The sequence below is a fragment of the Phaethon aethereus genome (genome assembly GCF_964289735.1).
Source record: "Phaethon aethereus genome assembly, chromosome: 4".
In the NCBI taxonomy this organism is placed as follows: Eukaryota; Metazoa; Chordata; class Aves; order Phaethontiformes; family Phaethontidae; genus Phaethon; species Phaethon aethereus.
The window spans coordinates 5,684,113-5,702,830 of NC_138578.1; the positions used below are offsets into that span (position 1 = coordinate 5,684,113).

The 18,718-nt window shown below is 40.3% G+C and overlaps 1 protein-coding gene across 1 annotated transcript in view; it reads right to left on the reverse strand.

Moving 5' to 3' along the window:
- Positions 1-3,435: 3,435 nt before the first annotated feature.
- SEC24D (SEC24 homolog D, COPII coat complex component) overlaps positions 3,436-18,718 on the reverse strand; it is a gene marked incomplete at both ends in the record, with an annotated part of 50,702 nt that continues 35,419 nt past the window's right edge. Inside the window, 12 exons of the mRNA XM_081999103.1 lie at positions 3,436-3,576; positions 3,984-4,073; positions 4,581-4,772; positions 5,299-5,478; positions 7,052-7,170; positions 7,643-7,781; positions 8,986-9,131; positions 9,782-9,878; positions 10,710-10,880; positions 11,349-11,465; positions 14,076-14,169; positions 14,810-15,001. Coding sequence (XP_081855229.1) covers positions 3,436-3,576; positions 3,984-4,073; positions 4,581-4,772; positions 5,299-5,478; positions 7,052-7,170; positions 7,643-7,781; positions 8,986-9,131; positions 9,782-9,878; positions 10,710-10,880; positions 11,349-11,465; positions 14,076-14,169; positions 14,810-15,001 — 1,678 coding nt within the window. The remainder of the gene's footprint in view (positions 3,577-3,983; positions 4,074-4,580; positions 4,773-5,298; positions 5,479-7,051; positions 7,171-7,642; positions 7,782-8,985; positions 9,132-9,781; positions 9,879-10,709; positions 10,881-11,348; positions 11,466-14,075; positions 14,170-14,809; positions 15,002-18,718) is intronic.

The following is an 18,718-nucleotide window of genomic DNA, read 5'->3' on the forward strand; positions in this document are numbered from 1 at the left end:
TGACAGCGATTCACTTTCGTACATACAGGATTTGTTTTTAGCAAAACCACAGCTCTGAACTTCTTGGTCAGTACTTGGTAGACTGAACAAACCTGGCTGCTGGAGTCTCAACAAAGTCTTAGGTGTGGCTTTTGGAAAACTGGCTTTTAAGTCCCATAATGTTTCTCTGTTGAAACCTAGCTTTTAAATAACCGTCCTGTAAAGTAGTGGATTATTAAACTCGTTTATCAAAGCTAATGTTGAAATATTTTTCTTAATATTTTGTGCGTTTGTTCTCCTTGAGATGAGATTTTGGAACTACAAAGTTATACTGTGCTTTCTTCCCTACTGTTGCAGAAGAGCAGGCAGCAGCTGCTCTTTTGGTGCATGAAATCTTAGCATGGAAATTTTTGTTGGGTCTGGATAGCTTTGCGGCCTTGGCAGGGTGCTTGTCACGGGACAGCTGTGGTGCAAATGAAACTTGTCTGTTGATGATGTTTTGTTTCTTCCCTGTTCTGTTCGCACACCTGAAGTGTGACTGGGTTTGGGAGAGGGGCTGTTTTAAGGGTAGTGCTGGTTTGTCTGTCAGTGAAGTCTGCCAAAGGCTACCTGGAACAGCATCTAGGAGAAGTTACATGCCATGGTAAGAAAACTTTTTTGTGATTCTGCCCTAATTATGTTCTTACTCAAAAAGTAAATACTGGAGATGCTTAACCCTAGGAAGGTGGCTTTTGTGCCAGCGACAGATCTTTTTCTTTTTTTCCTCAATTAGTAGATGTTAATTCCCATTTCCCCCTTTTAATTAAATGTCCATAGCTGATAGTTCATTGTTCGGGCTACTCTTAACATAGAAGATAAGGCTACTCTGGAGAGAAGACTCAAAAATAACTGGGTGAGATGTACATCTGTATCAGTTGGCAGGAGTTGAGGTGCTGCTCCAGACTTCAGTCACTTGGGACATTAATTGCATGTGGTCTTGTAAAAAAAAAAAACAAAAACCCAAAAAAACCCAAAAAAACCCAAAAAACTTCTACCAGAGAAATCCCTCTTGAGCCTGCAGAGCTAGGTTTCTTGTTTTTTTCCCCTCAAAGCTGAAGTAGCTCAAGTAGCATAGGGCAAAAAAGACTGCTGGGCCAGAGGGTGTTAGATTAGACCGATCTGAATGGGCCAGCTTCACCTGGGAAGCATGATGTACATGTTGTTAACAAGTAACTGGCTGTACTTTTTTAACAGCCAAGGAAAGAGAACTTTCTACATGTCCTCTGTGAAGAAAGGTACCTGCCCATCGTAATCGGAAGGTGGCGTTTCAGCAGTGCTGGATGGCCTGTAGGGGTAAAGAGAGCCGTGCATGGGGGGGTGTGCCCAGAGGCTTGGTGGTGTGTACTTGTGGTTGTGGGGGTGATACTTGGAGAATACTGTAGTGAGATGCTATTCCCCAATCCGCCCCCAATTACATGGTAAAGACATCTGGTCCTTTTTTTTACTCACAGTTGCTTTGGACCATCCCTAAAGCGGTGTCTAGAGATGAAAAGTTTTTAATTTCATTACTGGTTGTCAGTGAATGTCTTTACAGTCAGAGTAGAAGGTGACCTACAGTGGTCTTTACTCATTGTGGGATACATGGCATTGTTGATGCTGTGTAGCAGTAACAAACTTAACTTTGCCATGTCCCCTGGCTCCTGAGGTCAGTGTAACAAACTCTGTATGCTGCCTTGCTGTGCTTACAGGGAGAGGAGGTGCATGAACGCTGAAGCCACTTCTAGGCTTCATAGGTGCTGCTGTTTAAGAGGTGTTGGACTGCTTCTGGCAGAGGTGGCTGATAGCATAAAAAAAAAACTTAGAAAATTTAGTAGATGAAAGAATAAAGTCAAACATGATTATATTTAATAATTGCTTATGTCTTTACACAAAGAGTTGCTGGTGTCATTTAACAAAGTACACTGACTTGGAATGGCAACAAATACTTTTTACAGGGTAACATCTTCAGCTAAAAAGTGCTCGTCTTGGCAGCTGAATTCGAGGATCCTTTTGTAACATAGCCACTTATTTTAAGAGCTCTCTGTCAATGCATATGGAAGTAACTGTTTTGATACACTGTCAAACCAAAAATATATGCATAATGGATACTAAAATGATTAACACTAAGTAGCAACACTGACATGTTTAAAGGCACTTTTTTTTTCTTTTATGAGGCCCAACACTTATCCTTACTTTTGAGGGTTTTTTGCTTTCTTTGAAACACTGATTTTTGTAACAATAGCTTTTCAAGTTAGTTTGGAAAAGTTCAAGCCTCCCATGCATTCGGCCTAAGGATACAAAGAGACTGATGAAGTGTCTGAGGTAAACAGCTCTTTTAAAGACTCTGGTTTTCTAAATTCTACCTTAAATATTGATAGTAGCAGAGGCTTATTTTTTGAAGTGGTGACTGTTGAGTAAATCGGTCATGTGAGAGGAGGTCACTGTAATAGAACTGGTATTAAACGAGAGGCTTTCTTTTTATAGCACCGCAAATAACCTTTGGTTAATGTGTCAGCTGTCTGTCTTTCTTACAGTTGACCTGCCACTGCAATGCTGAGGGACAGATGTTTACCTAAGTTGTATTAGGAATATTCCAGTTAGTTAGCAAATGTATTAAGTAAAACCTAACATGTTCAGTGTTGAAAAAGTAATTAAATAGTATGCTAAAGTAATTCATGCCCTTAGGACTAGAGAATTGCACCATAAGAGTGTGGCATTATCTGCTAAACGTAGCAAAAGGATTGTTTGATTACTGTGGTCCATTGTCATTAAACTTACTTGAGTCCAGTTATAAACTGAGGCATTTTTGTGTCCTGGAGAACCCTGGGTGGGGAAGGTTACCCAGAGCTCTCTGTCTACAGACAGTAATGCTTGTCCCTTCCAGGAGCAAGGCGAGTATTTTTTAGAGATTAGCTCTACATGAAGGACATTGAAGTACTCAGACTGAACTACATGATTATTGCAAATCTGATTCAACTGTATGCCCCCACTTAGAAAAAGCAGCATTTTGTATTTTTTTTTTCCTCCCTCTGCTGTATAGAGGTTTAGCATTTTTTCTGGCTCTCTTACAACTTATGACTAGCAAAAGGAATAGTTAACTTTTCTATTTAAAAACTCTCTGTTTTCTAAATTGTATTTTAATAAATGCATACCATATGCTCTTAAGCATTGACAGTTTGAAATCTGGCAGTTCAACTTGGAGAAAGAGTCAAGACTCCCAGAAGATTAATACCTGAGTGCAGAACTTCCTATTCTACAGCTTAGTAAGTAAGCAAGCTGAATACGCCTCAGTGAGAGGTTGTGTGAAATGAAACTGTACAAGAAGAGGACAGAAAAGGTTTGCTGAAGCAGAGCAGAATGCCCCGGCCAGCCTTCAGGCCCCAGTGACCGTCCCTCCTGCAAAATCAAAAAGAAACTGACAATGAGACTCGACTTTCCTTAACTGAGCAGCTGGCAGATCTCTTTGTGAACGCAGCATAAGAAATCCACGTAAGAAGCTCCTCCATAGATACTCTTGTCCTCTACCAGGAACTGTCGGAAAAGCATCTCTGGCTGCTCACGTTGTTTCACTATGATCAGCTGAAAAGGTAAGAGAGATGTAGTTTTAGGATACAATCATAGTAAATGGCAGCATGGTTGTCCTGTATCTATTACTGTATGCTGTAGAGGAAGGGGAAAAAAACCTCAAAACTAGTAACTCTCCGCATTTCGGTAGCTGTAGTTATGAACACAGGAGAGAGACTAGTGTGAATTAAGGTTTGTGGAATAAAATGGTAACTTCTACACTTAACTACCTCTGAAAATCTTTTTTGATTAGGAGTTAAGCATCTATGAGATGCTTGTGTCTACAATGCATGCTGGGACTCGCTGATGTACAGGAACATTCCTGATGTGTAAAATCTGACAGCTAACCGCTAAGTTTTGTCAAAGCCAGTAGTGTTCTTTAGAACAGGTACGAGGAGCAAGTTGAGGCCGAGAGAAGTTACCTTCATAGTGTAGGGCTTTTGGCTCTGGATGTGCTCCAGTATTGACTTAAGTTTCTTAGAAAATGGATTGTCCAGGTCAGGCAGTGATGTCTGTTAAAATGAAAGCATGGCAGGTGGTTATATTCCAGTCACTTCTCCTATGAATTCCTACAAGACCAGCTTCCTGGTATTTATGATGCAAGCTACTGTGGATTTTGTTCTAAACTGGGAAATGCAGTCCCCTGCACAAAAATATGTCTGTCATCTGTCTAAAACAATCACTACATGAAAATTTACTATCGGGAGAAACGTTAAAGGTGTTAAAGTGTTTTGTTCCAATTTTAGCAATACACATTCAATAGGACTTTAATGTCTGCAACAGTGAAAGTTTAAGAAGTTTTAAAATGTTGCAAAAGCTTTCTGCCCATAAGTGTTCAGAGTGCAAAAGCTTATTAAAGTTTTATGTATTGCTTCTGGTGTCTTAAAACTGTCTGCTGATCACCTGTTTCTGCTTTTAGCTGAATGATGACAATCCCACCTTGCTTGTTTCTCTGTATTAGCAGCCTGGTCTTACCAAATGATAAATTTTGAAAAAGAAACGAGTCTCCATCTACTCACAGCCTCCGTGCTGATGTGTGCAAAGGACGGCACATTGAAAAGCCCTTGGATGAGCTCTGGGGGGGCACTGACTCCCAGCCATAGGAACATACTCAGACCATTGGCCAGAAGGAAGGCCCCTCCTTCTGAGAGCCGCTCCTCAGAGCAGCGGATGGCAGCTGGGATACTGTCACTCTTCAGATCCAGGTTGTGCTGTGGGGCAAAAATACACAAGAGTTGTAGACTTGGTGACGTCAGCCCTGACTAGATACTGAAAAGTAACTATTGAAAAGGTTTAGTATGGCGTGGTGGTTCCAGATTAGACGAATTGGAAGTCAACCCTCTTCTTTGTCAGTTAATGTACTGTGTGCAAAGGAAGACCTGCCATAAGAGGGGAGACACCTGCACACCAGTGCTGATCTTTAGTAAAGCTGGCTCCTTTCATTAGCCTGGGCAAAAACCTTGTTAAAAGTACAGTGAGATTCTTAGAGGATGCTGATGTCAGTGGTTGACGATGGTACTTCCTCATTTTCTGTTAAACTAGAGCTTCTACCCTCCTCCTCAATTTAGTTCAACTAGTAACTACATCACAGTAAAAATGTAATCCAGCATGGTAGTGTTAACATTTACCCAGCAGATAGATAGAATCTTTTCTGTACCTGCACAATTACAAAATCGCAGCATACTGAAGACAGCTTTACTGAAAAGAAGCATGCAGACAGCATACATACATACTCACAATCGGCAGAAGCTGGGGATAGAACAACAATTGTGTGTCAGCCACCCCCATGGACATGACCAGCTGGCGGTGGTAAGCTCTCTCGTCTGTTGGAATTTCTGGTCTGCCAGTGAGCACGCAGCTCTTCAGCAGGCAGTTCATGTACACGGGCAGTACCTTCATTGCCTCCGGAAGGATGAGCTGCGGGGTAGAGAAAGCTTGTTATTTAATATAGCCCATGTGCAGGAGAGTGAGAGCTGGACTCTGAAGCACTTCAATAAACCACTGCTTGTTTTCTTTGGTTAAAGAGGAGAAAATCTAGAAAACTTTTTTAGATGTGCTGTTTCAAACCAGATGGGCCAGCTCTGCGTGGTTAAATGCATTTAATAAGAATCTAACAAATTATTTGCCCTCTAGACGGTAGTCATCTTCTTTGACGCTGTCCTCTCCCTGTAACCCATGCTCTTTTTTTAGGCACTAAATTAAAGGGGAGCCACGTAGGAAAAGTGGGTGTCTTTTCTGTGAACAGTTGAGGAGGGAAATGAAGGTCCACAGTAAGTGTCTCTTTGGTCCTCGCTAACATTAGACTTCATTGCCCAGACTTTTGCTTATTGGAAGCATTGCATGGTATGTAAAAGTCTTAGTCTTTCTCCATGTTGACTTGCCAGGACATAAGGGTGAATAATTTGAAAGGAGGCAACCGTTGCTTTTACTGGAGCATTGACTTTTAAGTCAGTCAGCCATATAATTAGGATGTGCTAATACTTCTAGTCTATATGTTACATTCAAGCAGGACAAGAAAGAAGTGCAAAATACAGTTTACAGGAGATCAGAGGAATGAATCTAAAGCCCATGCCTCCAAAACTCTCAGAGGCCTTTGGCCTTCCTGTTAACTTCAGCATTAATGTACAAAATTGCCAACTGTCATTCAAAAAAGTGGCAGCAAGCCAACCATTCCTGCTGTCTTTTAAGGTGCCTCAAAAGCTGAAGGAGATGATTGGGAAATACTTTGAGAGCTGCAAGAAAAACAGAAGTTAAATTCAGATTATGGGATTTGGATTTAGCTCAGCCACCTTTGGGTATTCGTTTGAAACAGCAAAAGACTTTAGCCAGAAACAGCTGCTGTTTGATTTGAAAACACCTTCCTGTTGGTTCAGTTAGACTCCCCGAATGTCCTGAATAGATAAAAGAATAGGCTGAAAATAATAAGAGATGTCTTAATGTCTTAAGAGAATTCTCAAGTAGTGTGGAATATAGGTAATCAATCAGGTTCCTAGAGCTTCTTGCTACCCTTTGGTAAATAAAGCAGTTAGCAGACTGTTGCCTTAGTCATCAGGGTTTTTTTCTTTTCCCTCCCCACCTAGGAGTTTGGCCCCATCTAGACATCAGGTATTTATCACTCCAGCATGCTTGACACCTATGTGCAAGTTCAGGTTGTTTACTAAGATACAATGTTGTTGTCACTTTTTTGACAACAACAGCCTTAGTTGTCACAAATTAGAATACTAAAATAATAGAAGAAAAAAATGAAAGCTTTGGGAGTCAGCACATAATTCCAGCAGGAAGAAAAAGGCTGCTAAGCTCCTTCGTGTGCATTGCCACTTGTTCAGCAACAGCAGCCTCTGTCTGTTGTAATTGCTGCATTGAATCCCACCTGTCACTCATATTTGAAAGAAAAGGAAAAGTCTGTCCTGAGGTTTTCCTTTTTGGCAACGCTGATGTTGCAGGGGTGGCCTTTCCTCTACTGCACAGCCTGGCTGGGGAGCGTTTTTACCTGGCTCACTGCCGACGGGCTGGCGCAGTTCTTCCTGTAACACGCCAGCATGTGAGCTGCCTGATTCACCAGGATCTCTCTGACCGTCTTCAGCGGTTGGCTTAGAATGGCTTTAAAAGCTACAAATAAATACAGAAGAGTAAAAGCGCGTGCTAGAGATGGACAGGTACTCTTAAACTATCTCTCTTCTGCTAGCTTCCACTTGTACTAACCTGAGGACTACAGCTGTTCTTTAGTTTCTCTACAGACAGCATCTTGGAGGATCTTTACTTGTCTTTGCCAAGAAAACCCCCACCAAACCTCCAACACTACGATCGGATGTCCATTTCCACTACTGTGCCTACACAGTTTTGTCTGTTACATGTTACATGTTTCTAGCTACCTTGACAAGCATTACTTTTACAGCAGCATGTCTAAAACACATAATCAAGATGTCTTTCCAATTTTATACTACTTCAAGAGTTGCTCAGGCTTGGAGCTGCAAGTTACAAAACATGATTTCCCACTAGGCAATCACTTCAGCTCCCTTTCCTTCCCCTTCCTCCACCCCAAAGTAAAAAAGGAAACAAAATGGGCCTGTTATAACTTTACCTGACTTAGCAAAGAAGTTGATAAGTGCATCAGTCTCACAAGTCCTGTAGACATCAGCTAACTGAGAGCTACAGTTTAAACCTATATTGTGTATGCGAAGTCGTCTTTGCCCGCTTGTTGATGTGTAAAGGACAGCACACTGCAAGAGAGGAGCAAATTCCCGTTTATGTTAAAACAAAAAGCTGCCATCATGCAAGAGCCACCTACTTTGTGCATAAAAGGCATATAATTACTTCTGAAGGCAGCCTAGCCTTGCAGTGCTGCTGCAGTGCTTCTGTCATCTATAGGACCAAGACACCTGTATTTTTATGGAACTATATTAGACATTATAATAATTTGCCAATCGTAACATTATTTAAAAAATAATAAGACTGAAGAAAGGCTTATTACTCTCCTTCACTACACGCTGATGGTATCCTCTGAAAACAAGAGAGACCACCGACTGTGAATTTGTAAACCATACTTTGAAATGGCGTAATACTGTGAACAGTTCAAATCAATGTATCTGAAAAGATGCCGTACAAGAGAGGGTTGACAAAAGCACCACAGAAAAACTTGCTCATCTTTAAGAGCTGACTGGTTCTTTTTACATGAATAAGCTGCTTATGAAGTGAAACAAGAGGTCCCGCTAAGCCCTGTCTCCCTCACCTACCAGGGGCTTGGATATTAAAAAGTGACAGTGTACTTCAGTTTCCTTAGGCTCCAGTTCTACTTCAGTATCTTGTCTGATCTCATCTTAATTGGCAGAGTACATCATGATGCCAGCAGGTGAGCGCTGCGGGCCTTGTAGCACTCGCGTGCCAAGACACTGAGGGAGCAGGGCAGCCAGCCGACAGTTTGCAAGTGAGAACTGTTGACTGCACAGATACCATTGCTGGTGGGTCTTCAGCAGTCCATGGGGTTGGAAGTCATGTTTAGCAATAGAGAACTGCTCTTGAACAGAGATGTCACAAGGAATGCTACAACAATAAGTTCCCCATAAGTAGTAATGAATGTTGTATGCCAAATATGTTTATTTGGTAAAATGGAAAACATAATAGCTGATGGGGTTTCCCATGAGTGCTTGGAAAGTGCTTCAGTATCCCTGCATAGAACATGCAATGCAGAGGTAGGTGAACACGCCAATTGCCATGAGGGGGCAGGCGTTCTTTGTCCTTTTGAGGTCAGATGCAACCTTTGGCTAATTAATTAAAACTTCTTTTATTAGTGGTGGTTATGTCACCAGAGTCTCTGCAAGCTGTGCCTTGCTCCCATCAGTCCTACACCATTACTTTTTTCCTGTTACGGCTGCAGAAATTCTTGCTCACAATTTCATGACATTACATGCAATTAAGTTGGTTTACCTGAATTAAGGCTCCACTGTCTTCATTCAGTTTGTCATCATGTTTGAACTCCACCGTCACTGCCTTGTCACAGTCAACTGCTGCCATCTCTACATCCGTGGTGTTGTTCATGTAAATCGCACCAAAGAAGTCCGTAGCCCTGAAGCCTACAGCCAGATTAAAACAAAACCAGCATATCCTTTTATTTACAGATGACAATACCGACAGTATTTTGTGACTTTACGGTCAGTCAATTTTGCTTACTGAAACGGGAACCATTTTCCCCCAGGGATTTGCAGCCTCAGGGGCTCCCACCAACTGTCCTTACAGTTGAGCAAGAGGGAAGAGCCGACAGGCCGTGAAGCTGCGCTGTGACTCGCAGACCCCACAGAACCTTTTGCGCTGTTGACTTGGCCACTTTGTGTGTGTGTGTGTGTGTGTTACTCAAATACTTGCCTCTGAGGTAAGAACGAATGTGTGAAAAGCAGCCACGGTAATGACATTTGAAGTATGAAAATGAAGGAACATGTAAGTGTCCGGCAGCAACACTTTTTTTTTAATACAACTTACTTGCAATCCAAGAGGCATGCATAATGATCAGAAACCTTACTCATGTTTGAAAATTAATTATTGTGGCGGCATGTGCTGGAAGGACATGCTCCTGCATTTTATGAGTCTAAAGAATTACTTTTCAAGAGGTACATAATGAAGCTAAAACAGTTAGCCTGATCTTAGAAGTGATCTGTACAGCACTGTATTATTTAAAATTCTATACTGTCATACACATACACGTTTTTTTCCCAACGGGTACCATTACCTGTACTTGTCCGAACCCTCATTATTGCATCAAATCCGGCCTTTTTTTCAACATCCTTCCTGAGGTCACTTAAGAACCGCGGGCTGTCAGCATCGAGCTGGAAACGCAAAGCCAAAGTTGCAGTTCCCCACTGGATGGCAGCAACATAGCAGAAACCCAGCCCTCTCCCCCTGCCGTGACACCCCAACAGCAAACTTGTTCTTTCCATACTTATCATCTCTCCTTTGCTTTAAAAAGAGATGAGCGATGTTGACTGTTGTTTTGTTAACAGAAACATGTCTGTGCAAGTGTCCACCCACGCATCCATCACTAGGCTTGGACATGCAGAATTTCTGTTCAATCACATTATCTCCAGTAACATCCGCTCTTGCACTTAACCTTGCAGCCTAGCTAGGACTTTACGGCACAGCCTTAAGAACTGCAGAGTAGCCCTGCTGACTTCCCGAGAAATGCTTTTGCAGGTAAGCTCCTGACACACAAAGTCCCCTACTCCCCAGAGAGATGCTTGTGAAATTTTAAATGAGTGGTGGTAGGGCTTTCTTGGGGGTCTGTGTCGTAAGCATTTTTGCTTGTGCATATAGAATTGTAGAACCATTTAGGTTGGAAAAGGACCTTTAAGATCATCAAGTCCAACCATTAACTGCCAAGTCCACCACTTAAGTAAGGGACTTCCCTGCTCAGATGTCGGCATGCTTAACTAAGTGGATTTAATTTTAAGATACCAACCAGCTTATTACTGTTTCATGATACGTACTTGAGCCTAAGCTGTCACTTCCAAGTTTGAATTTTATTCCCTGGAGTTTATATGTAAGTTTTCTAGAGCCATTCTACTTCTCTGTTAAACGTTGAAGCACACGTTGAAATGAGAAGAAAAACGACAACTCCCCAGGTGTTACTATCCAAAAGGCAGGAAACCCGCATCACTTACCTGGAAATTGTTGTACTTGTACAACGTTCCTCCAGTGTACGTTGTGACGAGACCCATGGAGGCTACATCCACATACTGGTTCGGGAAGAGGAACAAGTTCACGCAGCAGCCATTAGCCACACAATCCCTGGCTAAGGCCTCGTAAGAATTTCCCTGGGGCTGGAAGAGTGTCTGCACAGAATTAAAAAATACAAGTGTCATAACATGAGATGCAGTGGGCAGCCAGCTGCAGCCTGATGCCCACTTGAAGAAAAAAAAAAAGAAGTGGAAGTTTGAAGTGAGGCATGGATTCAATAAAATATATGTTGCCCCTGCCTATGTACTCGTATGCAGGGAACCAGCTCAGTATGTTCCTGGAGGACTAAATCACTGAACAGGCGAGCAGCAAAGGCTCTTGATGGGTGCAGTTATCTGCTGCGGGGTGTGTTTATTGGTGGGAATGGCTGCTTTACTGTAGTTTGGCTTTCGTGTTCCGATAGGGCCAATATCAACACACCTACACGATCAGGGCACAGTGAGAATGGGAATATTACATCATTAAACAACACATCTTTATAAAAGAAAATTAAAAAAAATCAAGGTTCTATTAGAGAAATTTGGCGTAACAGCAGTCTCTTGTTAACTCAGAGTAGAAAATACCTTTTCTTTATCTGTATTGAGTAGTTTTTTGTCATCTCTGTTCCTCAGCTTCCCTGGTGCTTCTGCAGTTGGCAATGAAGAATGGAAGATAAACAATTTTCCAGCACATTCTGCAGCCTGTTTCAAAGACACCATATTGGCATAGTTATTACTGCTAAGATAAACAAGCCTACTTTTCATACATTAGAGAACAGTGTAAACTTTCTGCAAGTTCCTCAGAGCTAAATAATTCACTTGGAGATGCAAACCTTGTTGGAAATAAGTCCTGAAACAAGCTGGGAATTTTTTGTCAGCAAATCACTTAGTCTAGCACACAGATACATTGGCCAATGTATTGTTACAGTAGTTTCTACATAGGAATCTAAAATCTTGATGAGCAAAACTAGGAGTACCTCTCTTGGAGATTTTCCAGTTGGATACAAGCATTATGCAGCAAGTGTCAAAAGTACAAACACTAAATTGGATAAAATTAAAAGGAAATGTAATTTGACAGAAAAATTACTTATTTCAATTCAGTCACCCTAGTGTTGACTACATTTTTATAGACAAGCGACGACTGCATTCCTGTAGTAGATTCCACATTCAAATCTACACTAAAATGCAGGAGTGTTAAAACTTGTGATGAACATTCCTCCTGTCACCAAGAAATTAAGTAACTGCCAGTTTTATTCAAGTTTTCCATTCTTATTTAGAACTCTGATGAGAACATGGTATTTACTGAGATGACAAACTACTGACAGAAACCCCTGAATTCCAAAGAAGAGCATAACAAGAGTAGCAGTACCACAGGCATCTTTGTACTTTTTACAAGCTTTTCCACCAAAATTTAGAAAATCCAGTTTATCGCGTACTCTTACTAGCAAGACAGCTAATGAAAATGAACAGAGTAAACCAGACTATGTCAGGTGGAAGTAATCTACAACAATCACCTAGTCCAGCTGCCCGAGCTTTTCAGGGCTCACCAAAAGTTAAAGCAAAGTGACATGAAAACCAATTAGCAATTCTGAGGTCTTCAAATATTGAAGAAGTTGGGAGAAGGTGAAGGAAAGGAAGGAGGAAAGAGGGATTTTTCCTTTTCCTGCTCCAGACTTAACCGCACACCCAGCTTAAAACTGCGATACCCAAGACTACAGACACAAATCAGCTTTGCTACTCTTTCTCCTCCAGATCTTAAAGACGTTCACAAAAAGCTACGGCATTCTTCTGGGAAAACTAGAAATCTCTTTGCTATGGCAGAAATGCAGCTGAAGACAGTATCTTACTTTTAACAGAGCTGAAATTTCACCCCTAATATTTAATACTATGCTTTATAATAAATTTATATATATTTTATTTACATTACATATAAATTCATGCTTTAATATTTAAAGCATAATTACCTTTAATCACGAAAGCAAATTTATTCAATTCCTTTTAAGAAACATTCTGCTGAAGACTGAAAGAGTTACCAACTACCTGTTCGTCATGATCCACATCAGGAATTACTGACTTTGCTTTTGACAAATTTTCTAAAATGTATCTATATTATTTCTAAAAGTGTATTAAAAAAATTAAAACCTCAAATAGGAACACAATCCATGTTAGTCTTTTTAGAGAAGACTTGTTTTCTTGAGCAGCGGTATATGCATATGAATAATTCAGTGAAAATCCTTACAAATTATAACTCTAAAATACTGAGCTAAATAAAAAGCTTAATTAAGAGCTGCTTTCTTATATAGCCAACATCAAAGGAAATTTACAGTTATGGCCCTTAAGTTTGTTTTGTGGAAGTCAAGTATTAGGGAAGAGCATTCTGATGGAAGCAGTAACCTAATGTATGTTTTGCACACATACCTCTGGCAGTATGAGTAAGTAACAACAGCTATTAATTAAATATTTGAGAAACAGATTCGAGAAGTGTTGTGTATTTTCGGTTCAGCAAGTTTATCTACTCAAAGTTAGGCTTCACTTATACACAGCTTGCAGATAAATCAACTATTTTAAAGACAACTGGCTGTTTTCTGCCCCTACAAATCTTGTGGTGAAGCATGGTGGCATTCCTTTAATTGGCAGCACTCCATGGAAATATCTGAACTTTAGGGGATGTCCTGGACATACAGAAAGCAACTGGGGATGCATCTTGACCTGTGGATTCACTGTCGGCTGTGTTCAAGCTGTGAGAATTTGTCTCTTGAGCGGAAACTCTCCAACCCCCCCACCTGCAGTCATAAATAGTCATAAATATCTCGTTTTGCACAAGAAGTCAGCAGAAGCAGGAGAGTAGGTAGGGTAAAACTGTATCTTACACTGCCTCTTTTCCTGCCCTTCACACATGCAAGGACTGGATGTCTCTGCAAACATCCGGAGTATCTATTAGTTCTGCTGCAAGAACTAAGCACTTTTTTATTTCTCTCAAATGCTGAACAAGAAAAGACTCCTGCTCCTCCTCTTCTCCTAAACGCCCATTCTATGCAGAATAGACTCTAGGGACTGGTTTCCCTCAATAAGCAAAATCTGGAAACAGATGTTATGCTTGTCAGTGTTCTCATTTTGACTAGAGCAGTTCAAATGCACTGTTAGAATAACGGAACGTTACTGCTGGAAACAATCAGCAACTTTTTTTTCTAATTTCCCATTGTGATTTGTAGGAGGACTTGGGACCGGCTTTTAGCAAACGGAACTTCTGCAGCTTATCAAATCTTATTCTCATTAAAGAGCTGCTGCTCTTACAGAGAGGAGCATTCTTACCTTTAGTGCCTCCATGCCAGCCTGGATAACAGGAGCGAAGATGGTCTCGCTCTCGTTAGTGTCTGCAAACATGTCTGGAATCTGGTCCAACAAGCTATGAAAGACCGAAAGGATCAGTGCCTCAGCAGGTTAGCCTATTTGGGATAATCCCCAAACATACCTTGTAACTTAGCAAGTCTTCACACAGGAAGATGTTTTCCATGCAAATTTATATTAAAAAAAAAATTTGATTACTCAATTTCTTAGGATTCCAGCCAGAATAAATCAAAATACAAATTTTTAAATTCTGTGAGATGCATTATTTCAAAGCTGGTAACATAAAGGAGCATGTGATAAATAAAAAGTAGCTAAACATTAAAGAGTTTTAGTGTGCTGTAAGGACTTACAGAGTCCTTAGATCACATCCAGGTGTGCATCAGATACATTGCAAGGGGAAAGACATGCAACATGGCACACAGCCACAACCCCTCTCCCATTTCTGAAGAAGCACAGCTGAAGATGCATGGTTTACAGCTGGTCTAAATATGCTTTCAAATTCAGCACTGGGGGTTGCTGAGGTCACTTTTTCTTTGCCTCAGAGGTGGAAAAATACGATTTGAAGCATCTGCTGGCTTCTAAAGTATTTCAGTAATTACCATGTACCCCTCAAAACCCAGTAACACAATCGACTAAGAGGCATAATGCATATCATAAGCATTCAGATCTTATTCACATATGGAATGATTATACTTTACTTGATAACAACAGATCGTGATTCCTGAAAGTTAACAAGGAAACCATCCAGCAAAGGAACAAAAACTTCTCCAACGTCTGAGACCACCATCATCTGAGGCTGAGCTAAGCTGCTTTTTACATTAAAGAAGTGGAGGACCTTATTGTAAGTGACAAAACCAACTCGAATTGCTGAGGATTCTTCTTGCTCTTCTCTGTAAGAAAAACAAAACCAACTGGTAATAATTCTGAAATTCTAACCTTGCCGTAAAAGCATTCCTTTGAAATGCAAGGCTGCTTTCAGATCATTATCTGTTCTGGGAGCAACAAAGCAAACAACAACCAAGCAGATGTAATGGCTTCAATCTTTGCCTTAGAACAAATTAAAACACCCTGATAAAATGAACTGCTGTATTATTTACTTTAAAAAAAACCCCACATATTTATGTCAACCCTATCAGCTGTGCATCCCATCCAAGCAGTCAAAAGTCCCTAAGATAAAGAATAAACCGTGTTGTACTCAAAACATGGAAAAGAGAGAACAGGACAATTAGTTACAAGATACAATCAGAAAATCAGCTTTATTTAGCATACCTTGTGATTCAGTGACAGTAATGACTGATGCCTAGTAAGAATGCTTGAATAATGTCTGGTGTCTTAAACATCTAAGCAGCCTACCTAACTTACGGTGAGACGTCACAAACCCAGCAAACACCGAGTCTGCAGTCTAATGCTTCTGCATGTTTGAAAGAGTTTCATATTCAAAGTACAGAAACTTCGAAATCCTCATTCAATTCCCAGCTATGCCACTGATTTAATTTACAACCTGAGAGGAAATTATTTAATTTCTCTGTGCCTCAGTTTCCATTTGTAAAAGGGGGACAGCAAGAATTACTGTTTAATCTCACCAGGATGTAGAACTGTGTACCAGCAAGTTAATCGAGACTGTAGCAATAGGAACCACAGAAATAGCCAAGCTGATTTTATTTTCTTTAGTTTATAAGTCACCCACAGGTTCCGATTGTAAAAAATGTAACACAAAGAAATACGCTAATCAACACACAGGATACCATAATGTACACAGATTCAGAGATGTTACTATCACACCAAAAGAATTTAGTAACAGAGCCCTGCCATAGTATTTCCAACGAGTAGGCACTTAGGGCAACAAATCTACTATCTGTCCTTCACTCTAACCTCTGAAGAAACAAAGGACTGTTAACAGTCACCTCGAGCCCTCACCACAGTAAAGCAGACAGGGTTTGAAAATACTTATCCTCCTAAGGAGCATAAAGCCTTGGCCCCATCAAAATCAACACCAAGGCCTCCATCCCATTCCACTGCAACCAACAGATTGCATTTCATGACTTCACAAATGCTTGCAGAATTAAAAGTCAAACTCAAGATGAGAAACACCACAAATACAGTACTTCTGCAAATAGAAAAAACTGTCAGCCTTCTTCCCGCTATCAAATCTGTTTGTCTTCAGTGGGGAAAAAAAAAAAATTGTCCTCAGCAGTTTCACAAGCTTCATCTAAAACCTTGAGCTTGGGAGAGAAATAATTTTTCTTATCTACAATCTTTAACTCTCGTGTCAGTCTAGAATGTTAATCTACTGGGAACACAGCTGGATGAGAAAGGAGCTACTTTGATCTAAAACAAATCAATATTCTGTACTGAACACACTCCATAAAGAAGCATTTTAAATAATTCCTCCAAGATACACCAACTCAGATGCATCATTTCTGAATGTAAATTTCTAATAATTCCCAGCACTCAGACACTATTTTCTTACTAACATGATTAACAGAGAGCATTCAGGAACTTGGTGAGGACAAGGTATTATTAACTTTCTGCACATACGGCACTTTCCTACTTCAAAGGGACAATCCACATCATCCTAGTAGTCCAAAGTTGTTGCACAGCAGGTATTTGGGACAATTTTTTCAGATACTGCTCCTACCTGTGGCAGTCTGTACTGCTACGCTTCATCCAATTTTGAAGATTAGCTGTAAATGTAGCAGCCGATTGCCTATGTAGCTCACACACCATTTAGTTCTTTTTACAGTCTCAGAATTAGATGGCTGGATCATATGTACAGAAATGCATTCAAATGTTTTTTTTCCAGTTATGCACGTAAAAATCATATTTGCACATCTAGGTAGCCTGATTTTCTGAGCTCATAGGCCCAATTTCTGTAAATGCATTTCTCTAAATACAGATTCAGGGGTTTCTGGTTTGGAACACATAAGTTTGAAAATGTCTGCTCTAAAATTTCAAGGAAGCAAATAATGTGTTTCCTGCCGTGCTGCAAGTCTATGAAAACACAAAAGTTCTTAACACCAGGTCCTGAGCCACCTACCTTAATCCTTTCTTTGCTACTTCTAACTTCTCACTTCGCAGCCACTTTCACAGGCTTACCTGGCACAGGCCTTTACACCAATGGCCTTTTTGTGACACAGATCGCTCTGCTACCCCAAGTCTTTCCTCTTAAAGATATGAGCACGGAGCAGATTCCCAGCACAGGCCTTTTACCTCATCTGGTAACAGGAGAGTATTTTTGCAGGTGTCTTTTTTTGTCCAGCAAGAGAAAAAACCCCACAGTGACCTTTGTGTCTCAGCACCAAAATAAAAGTTTCAATGCAAATTTCGGTGGAATGCCTTAAGGTTTTTTTTTTAATTAATATTGTTTAATGACAACAGATGAGTCTGAAGAAACTGAAGGGCCTGCCCTTTCTTTATTTTTTTTTATTGCTTTTTTCAGTAGACATGAAAACTTTGGCCCTGCAAACAAATTATTCAGCAGCAGATGTCTGCAGAGTGTTAGGAGAAGAATTAATGTGTCTTTTTTGTGATGTAGATACACTCGCTTTCATTTTTCCTCAACTTTCCCTACTCAAGCCCAGGTGTTTTTAAACTGCCAACTGCTTTTTGTTCCTACACCCGTGCCTTTTATTATCTTCAGAGTCATGACCCATCCTGATGGAAAGCTCTGAGATATGTTTAGGATAATATCAAACACTTCTGTCTCCAGTGTAATCTTCAATGACAAAGTACTTGAGAGATGGCCTTACATGGGCATCTGACAAACTAAGCCCCACCCTGGACTGGAATTTCTTTCATGCACAGAGATCCCAGAAGGACATACGATAAAAGATTTTTAACAGATCCCAGATTATCTCAAGGATCTTGTCTCCCTTTCTTCCTCACTTTGTGCTCTCCATTTCTTAAATCTGTTCTCCCTCTGCAAGTGCTGTTACTTGGAAGGCATTTTCTTTCTGTATGTTCTTCAATGCTTTTATATGCCTTCACTGAGAAACATCTTGCCTACTTAATTTCTCAGTCTTTCAATGCTCTCATGTAATTATGTGTCTCTGCATTATTTAAACTTTGCCTTAGATCAAATTAAAACACCCTGATAAAATGAACTGCTGTATTATTTACTTTAAAAAAAAGCCCACATATTTATGTCAACCCTATCAGCTGTGCATCCCAGCTATACTATACTAAAAACTGTACTGAACTACACTAAAATAATATACTGTCATTAATATATATTGATCAGTAGTAATACTACTACTGTGTGTTTAATGCTTACAAAGCAAATGTGCTATACTTCATAAAATGATCATTGCCTACAAGATTTGTTCTCTCAAATACTTACCAGGGCAGAAACGTTCCACAGCACAGCAAGAAGCTTTAAAAGTTTGGCTAATTAACAATAAGAGTTGAAGATACAAGCCACCAACACTATGGCTTTAGAAAGACTTGTCATTCTTGAGTATTCTGTTTTTGACATTTCCCTGTTTAATTTAATGAGAAAAGCAGCACTGCAGTAAACAGAACTTCAGCAAGTAAAGTCAAAACTACAAGCTGGGACTTAGCTGATAATAGTGCTAGAATTCACTACAAGAAAGGAAAAGAATGCAAGC